General features: G+C 42.5%; 1 protein-coding gene across 3 annotated transcripts in view; it reads right to left on the bottom strand.

The window, feature by feature from the left end:
- Nucleotides 1-46: 46 nt before the first annotated feature.
- Nucleotides 47-7975, bottom strand: part of hps3 (HPS3 biogenesis of lysosomal organelles complex 2 subunit 1) — a 26162-nt gene continuing 18233 nt past the window's right edge. For 2 of the 3 annotated variants that reach the window (XM_080002846.1, XM_080002847.1), the window contains exons 15-24: nucleotides 7413-7521; nucleotides 6853-7124; nucleotides 6590-6767; nucleotides 6250-6483; nucleotides 5707-5907; nucleotides 5066-5239; nucleotides 4758-4862; nucleotides 2370-2579; nucleotides 2183-2270; nucleotides 47-1715 (exon numbers count right to left, since the gene is read on the bottom strand). In XM_080002846.1, coding sequence (XP_079858972.1) covers nucleotides 1588-1715; nucleotides 2183-2270; nucleotides 2370-2579; nucleotides 4758-4862; nucleotides 5066-5239; nucleotides 5707-5907; nucleotides 6250-6483; nucleotides 6590-6767; nucleotides 6853-7124; nucleotides 7413-7521 — 1699 coding nt within the window. In that variant the 3' untranslated portion in view covers nucleotides 47-1587. The remainder of the gene's footprint in view (nucleotides 1716-2182; nucleotides 2271-2369; nucleotides 2580-4757; nucleotides 4863-5065; nucleotides 5240-5706; nucleotides 5908-6249; nucleotides 6484-6589; nucleotides 6768-6852; nucleotides 7125-7412; nucleotides 7522-7975) is intronic. The other variant, XM_080002848.1, reaches the window with a different exon arrangement.

Raw genomic sequence — 7975 nt, 5'->3', positions numbered from 1 at the left:
TCAAAATGTTTAAAAAGTCATTTAATTTAATTAAATTTTTTAAACTTTTAAAACAATAATAACCTTTATTTGTAAAGCACTTTTCATACATGACATGTAACTTGGCTTTACAGTGCTTTACATTAAAAGAAGGTCATCGCATAGTGACAATAAAAGCAGAGCAAGCATAAATCACCACAGTAAAAAAAAACCAATAGATAAGAACCTCTGGAACACATCGATCCATGCTCCACGTCCATGCTCGTTTGCTTTTACTTAATGCGGCTTGTGCAAAACTATCTTTAATGGTATATTCGGTGCAAAAAACAAAGGCCATTCAAACAATTATAATGTACCAAACTGGTTTAAATCCATTACATTTTAAGCTTACTTTACATAACAAGAAGATTTAGTCCACTACAGATTCAGGGCTTGGTTACATTTTGTGGTTTCAATGTGACTCTTGTGATCGGATGCGCCCGATCGGATCACAGACCTAGCGTCCTGACTTGACACTTGAATGCATGACAGGAGATTGGCTCCCATGTTCACAGCAACTTTTAAAATAACTTTGTGGTAAAATGGCGCTGGGTGCAACCGAATGTTTGTTTTTTTATATTTTTACTGTTATATTTTAACGTTATATTTTTATGTCATGAAGTGATATTTAGTGGTATGGAAATTTTAAACTGTACTCATGTATAACAATGCTGAGTGCGATCTCAGTTCCCTTGGAGAGAGGTGTGTGGATGCGAGTGCGCAGCAAGCACTGGTGGGTTCATATTATAAACGGGACCTTCACCGACATCGACTGGGTGTTCTTCCAAATGCGAAACAGTTACTTTGAGGGACTACATTCAAATCTACATGAGCATCTGCAGTACCGATTTCCAAAAGGAGCTGTCCCCACTTCTATGAAATCCGATCACAATGCGAGCCAGGCTACGTCAGGATGTGGCCTGGCTGATGGGCTCTCAGATGTCTGATCTGATCTGGTAGTGTCCAGATCAACCCGAGAGTTAATACGTCCCGCCGTGATCGGATCACAAAAAACTGAGTGCTTCAGTCCACTGCCGTTGTGCTTACCTGACTTATTAAATTATTTGTATTTAAAAATCTCTCCATCGCCTTGCAATAAGGGACTTCATTTGATATCCTGCCGACACTTGACATTATATTGTAAAGGCAACAAGAGAGCCTTATAAAACCTGATAAAACTCTTTCCAATATGTATTGCAGGGCTTTGTAGTTCATGCCATAGCAAGTATATTTGACAGTGTTTGTATATTTGTTGTTATTATCACATAATTTTGAAGAAGGCTCACTTTGAGGACGCTAAAGAATTCTCCAAAAATGGCTGCAGATCTGAGCCATGAGATCCACTGATGGCATTGGTATCCATTGTGGCTTCATGCTTCGAATAATGGGTTGGGAAGTCATGCTGTTCCGAAGCCAAGTGTTTGCACTGGAATAAAAGGCACCATATTTGCCATCAGTTTAAATTTTTTTTTTTTGTTATTGTGCTTTGTGTGGATCTATTATTAATTAGTAACGCAAATCCTCGTATAGCTCTACATAATCACAGTGTGCATTTTATCAGTATATTTGTCAGGTCAGCAGATGTCTTTGGCTGCAGGCCATCAGATGAGGCAGAAAGTAGATTGCTGTTCCATCATCGGGCAAAAGTTCCAAGAACTCCACAGGGCTCATCTCCGCGGCAACAACTACCAGTGTCTCTGTTTGCATGGAAACACAGCCAAGTTAAAACAGGCAATGATCGTTAAGTGTCATTCTAATTAAAAATAGTTATTGTAAATGTTTTTGAATTAATTATAACAAGCAAGTAGCAAGGTTATCATTATTAATTATTATTATTATTATTATTATTAATAATAATAATAATAATAACAACAAAAATTTGGATTAAAAAGAAAAAAAAATCTAAAGGGGTTACCTAAAGCTGCACATGTCAAATGATACACAAGTTTGTGCTGATAATTATGACTTCCTCAGTCAGTGTCCGTCAGCAGGGAATTTAATCAACTAGAGGGGGCTATAACAACAATACTATAAAACTAGATGGATAAAAATGAAATCTTGAAATCTTACATAGAAAGCAAAATTAGTTAGAAAAAGTGGAACTACGGAAGCCTTGGTTTAGAATAAAAGAGGGATTTTTAGTTTCGGAAAAAAAACTGGGTACCTCTGAGGGCAGCCAAGAGAATGCTGTTGTCTGCTGCGGCTCTTGTCCTATCACAGAGCTCTGGGAGGAGCTTCTGCCACCACAGCGCCTGGAGCGAACAGATAGGACAAAAGGAATAATAAACAGCTAGTTACGGCCGCAACATGGATGGGTACAAGGTTTGTTTGGGTGCAGCGCTGACACAGACCATGTGCGCGTCCTGCAGCTGGTGGTTGGCATAAGGGATGATGGCCTGAGGGCAGCTGTCCAGTAGCTTCTCCATGCAGCAGTCGTACTGCCCCCTCCTGGTGGCGCACAGCACGTGCAGGCTGAGGCCCCACAATGTCTCCCCCTCAGACACCCGCTCCAGCAGAGGCAGAACGCAGCCTATGGAGAGGGATGGGCCACACAGGAGGGACTGGGAGGGAGAAGACGTAGACAGAGGAGGGAGTGAGTTTGCGAGTTAGTTTGGTTTAGTTTTAAAGAGTAACTTTCAAGGTTGGCATACCCAGTGAATTAATGTGTGGAGAAACCATGTAGTCATTTGATTAAAAAATGTTTTTCTTTTTTTTTGTTACTTAGAACAACAGCCGGACAAATTTTTGTAATGCAATTAGCCACGGCCCCATTAAAATGGGCCATTGCCTGCGAACTTCAACATCACGTCACGTAGGGGATACAGGACAGAGCTAGCGCTACAGTAAGTGGAAAGTAGGAAGAAAAAGAGAGGAGACGGAGCAGCCTTTTAGAAAAAGGCAGTGTTTTTATTTTAGATTTGTATTTAATTCTGTTCGTTTTCTACTCTTATGAAACAGAAAAAAAACGTAAACAAAACAAAAGCTGTGCATTCCGTAGCGTGCACGTCTCTCCGATGTTAACTTTAGCTTTACCGCGGTCTCCGTTAGTATGGGACTTTATTTTGTAGAGCAACCCTTCAAGAGCAACCTGATAGTTGCTCTTGAAGGGTTAAGAGATCCTGAAATATCTGGTTGTTACATTCACTCTTGCTCTCAGTTACTGCCACTAGCTACTGTAGTAGCGGTGGTGAGAATCGGCCTTGTTTATCACTAGTTGCTGTGGTTGCGGACCTGCCCATCTGCTTTTACCCTCTTTAACCCCGTCTCCACCAGTATAGATCTGCTTTTGTGTTTATGTGGAGGAATTATGTACACACACTTGAGTGTGCATATGTGCATGTAATGTATGTACACACATACATGGGTTTAGGGAGTATTCAACAATGACTTTTATTTAATGATTGTCTTTTCTGTTATTTTTACAGACGGTATTCCCATGGTCTGTGTCAATCAAACTTTCAAAAGTCCACTCTGAAAGCACTTCCTGTGATGCTCATTATATGGTGAACATTTTTGAAAAAGCTGAAAAAATGATATAGTATATTGAGGAAATGTTCTAGAAGATGAAGAATTTAGTTTCCTCACAGTTATAAACATCAGTTAGAGCTTTGATAATGAATAATGACGTGACAGCAGGGAACCCACGAGACATGGTAGGAGTATGGAAAACACTACATTAAAAATAGAATTACTACATTCTTTCAGGGGCTTATGCTGAAGTGTATTTATTCAACAACTACACTCAAGTTTTACACAGACATAGACACAGAGACGTTCTCTATGAGTACACAGGTCTAATCAATATGAGTTAAGAAAACCAGTGTGTGTGCATTTTGCAATAGGGGGAAACAGGCAATGCGTGTCTGAAATGGAATACTAGCATACTAACATACATACATTTATGATGCCAAATTGGTATGGGAGTCTTTTTACTATGTCCAAAACAACAGTATGCATCAAATAGTTTGTGAAAAGCATATCACACAAAGCATTGTCAGGGCAAAACGCCAGAAAAAGTTTCAAGCGCAGCAACGGCATCAACCCACAACCCACCGAAAGGAAGTGGCACGGTTTCACGACGATGTACTGTATGTTAGAGAAGCCATCGTTCTGTTTACTCACATCCTAGGGTATGCTGGACAATAGTACAAAGATGTCGTATTGTGAGAGAAAAATGACGATTAATGTTAACGAATGATATAATTCTACCATCAAGTGATGTCTAAATGCTGAGGCATATGTTTGTTTGATTACGCCCAACTCTTTCACAGGAGTACTTACATTCCTGTATACCACTGTCATGACTGTTTTAGTCGTTATTTCTGTTTTCTAGATCGTAAAAGGACCATTTGTGTAAACACTGAACTTATGCTTTCTCGGCACCGATAATGTTCAATGTTTTTCTTTGTTAAAACATGTTCTCAGCTGTTACTGAAGACAACAGTGAATCACATGGCAAGTCTCAGAATAGGACACAACCTCTCATGACTATAAAAGCCTCTTCAAGTAAAGTAGAGGTCGACTGATCAGAACACTGCTTTGAAGCATGACTGAATCTTTCTCTTTATTCTGCAGAATAAATATCTTCAATACTCTCAGTTTTGTTTCCCTGTAGCGGACAGATTAACCTCATCGACCACGCAGGAGAATTTCTCCAACAGTATGCAGTACGTAATACGCCATTTCAGGCGTAGAGGGAGGAGGAAGGGTGTAATAGATAAGAAGTCACAGATTTCTACCTGGAGTTTATGTAGCACCTCCTGCTGTTGGAAGTTGGTAACATTAACAGGAGTCAGAACACCAAGCCAGGGGTACAGTACACCGTAGTGGGAGCAAGAGTTGATCTGAAACACACACAGTTTGTTTTCTGAACAATTTTCTAACGTAACGTTTCTAACGTTCAACCAGCTAAAAATGAAATGCTGAATGAGGGCTGAATCAAAAAGACTGCGTCTGGTTAACGCACAAATACTCAAGTCAAACACTGTCTTGGGGAAACCAGTGCTTGGAGTCCTTGTAACTACAATATAAGGATTTGCTGCTGTACCAGATCCTCACTGCTCTTCAGTGGCTTGCTGGCAGCAGGGGAGGTTTGTGTCAGCCACTCGATGTAGATGGACGCCAGTCGGAAGAGGAGCTCTTGGATGACGGCTTCATGGGAGGAGGCCACCAGTAGCGCTTCCCAGAAGTCCACCAGCAGGCCATCCTCACAGCCCATCTCCTGCACGCACACGCACACGCACACACACACACACACACACACACACACACACACACACACACACACACACACACACTTTTTTTTTTTTAATCATTTTTGGGTTTAGTTTCCCAATTGAGTAGTTTTAGTTTAGATTTCATTGTATGTTATCATTGGGACTCTCGGTAACATCTTCGTGGAGGTATAGTGGCGGTAAGGGTTCAACCATATAAGGGCATTACAATATCTGGCTATACATTCCAATGTATAACAATCCAGCTGGGGCTCAACATAATGGTAATGTAAAGTATGATATCAGATGTCATCTCTGCGAGACAATTTGATTCCCGCCGATCATTGTTCCCTCTTCCCTGTTGTTAGGGGAAGTTGTGCTCCAATGTACGGTACGAACACACAGACGCAGACCTAGGCAGACGCAGACATAGACACAAAAATAGATGCAGGCATGGACACATAGACATGCACACCTTGAAAACTTGGTCCGCCTGCTCAAGTTGAACCTTGCTGTTCTCGTGCAAAGCCACCATGGCTGCCACCAGCAGGCCAGGATGGTTGTGGTGGAGGTGATGAGCCAGCGGAGTGGGCTGTGTGCGGCTGTCCCGGACACAGCCCACGACACCACATAGCAGCAACCTGGGCTCCTCGATAAACCCGTAGACCAACAGCATCTACAGGAAAATATAATTTTTTATTTTTTTACATTATACCTTGACAGATTTGACAGAGAGGAGGTTTATTTTCTATTAGAATCAGACAATCCAATGCAGACAGGGCTTGGCTCAGAGGAAACAAAGTGAGATTTTAGAGAGAGAGAAGGGCTTGGAAATTAAAAAATATATAATTTTCATAATCAGATATACATATGATCACACACACACACACACACACACACACACACACACACACACACACACACACACACACACACACACACACACACACACACACACACACACACACACACACACACACACACACACACACACACAGTATTTCCTAACAAATCTTACGTCAACATGTCTTTCCATCAGCTCTGTGTATCGCTGCAGGTCACCCAGGCGCAGCGTCATGGCTGCCATGGTGATCGTCAGAGGAACGGACATGCCCATGGTGTGTTCTAGCTGCTGTAACCGCTGCAATGCCAGCTTGGGACTGGAAAGCGCCATGCCGGGGCTGGTGCACACAGACACCAGTTGGGAAGGTTCCGATTGGCTGAAAATGTCGATCACCTCATTGGCCGCCTCCTGCCGATCGAAAGTTTTCACTCAATTACACGAATACAAATAGTTCCTTTTTCCCGACTCTAGTTCCTATTCAACTTTGTTCTTTGCTCAGAGACCGTGGACACACCTTGCTAAAGAGCTGGTCAGTTTCCTCTAAGAGGAAATGCTTTAAGTAAAACAGGAAGCCAGGGCCGTAGGCACGACGGCTGCTGGGGAGAGGGCGATTCCTGGAGATGATCTCGCTGACTGACAAGCGGGACATCCTATAGTACGGCAGTGCGAGATGACAATCCTTCTGATTTCCCCTAGAGGACAGGAGAGGAAAAAAGCAGAGTCAAATAGCAAAGCACAGAGAAGAATCCCCGGGGATATAAACATATTCATTTGTACCTGCTGAAACAATCACCAAGCTGGGCACAGTTCTCTCGGAAAGCCTCCTCCAGCTCTTGTCTGTTTGTCTCTTTTTGTCGCAGCCGTACGTCCTTGCCAATCTGCGCCTCAGCCTCTCCGCCTGTGTGCTTTGGCAGATATTTGGGGTTTCCCTTGCCGAGCGGCAGGGGCTGGACCAAGGAGGCACAGAGGAGCAGGTGGGCCTCACTGAGGAGGTGGCGACAGCTCTGAGCATTTGGGTTGGTCTCCACATAACGGCTACTGTATTCAACCTAACACACACACACACACACACACACACACACACACACACACACACACACACACACACACACACACACACACACACACACACACACACACACACACACACACACACACACACACACACACACACACACACACCTATGAGGGAAAGGATTGTTCCAACATCAGTCGGGGAGGTTTCAAATTTAGATGCAGCTTAAGGGGGAATACTCAGCTAAAGGCTGTATGGATCATAATACAGACCTGTATATGCTTGCACTATCGATGTTCTGTGTGTTTATGTATGTTTTTACCATCTCGCGGTAGAGCGTGATGGGGGAGACCGTGTCGACCACGTAGAGATTCCATCCATGTGCTCCCCCACTAGACCCTCTTGGACGAGAACTCACAGCCTTCCTGCTCCTGGGGTCAGAGGTCATACAACGAGAAGGGATGGTACACTACATGGCATTGAGAAGGAGCTAAAATATCTGTATTGTAGTTTATCAGTTCCCCCCGCCACTTAACCAAGACCCTTCTAGTGTTGTTATTAAAGGATAGGTTTGCTATTTTTCAAACTAGGCCTCAATAAAATGGTGGTTCCCAAAATGTGTTATTGTTCATAACACGACCTCAAGCTGAATGCTTTAATATTGAGAAACTTACCGCTGTACTGCAGCTTCTCACTGTGATTTAATGCAGTCCAAGGGAGTAAACCTTTAAGCCTTAAAGACAAAATATATTTCCCCTCCACATGCCAGCCAAAAGATCTGATCCATTGCCCATTTTTATATATTTTTGTGAATTTGATTCTGAACTTTTAAAAAAGTAAGATTTTGTTACATTTTTAAATGGTTTTCTGGTTTCCAGTATAAAT

Source organism: Zeus faber, assembly GCF_960531495.2.
Source record: "Zeus faber genome assembly, chromosome: 1".
NCBI lineage: Eukaryota > Metazoa > Chordata > Actinopteri > Zeiformes > Zeidae > Zeus > Zeus faber.
This window is presented reverse-complemented; position numbering and strand designations above follow the sequence as displayed.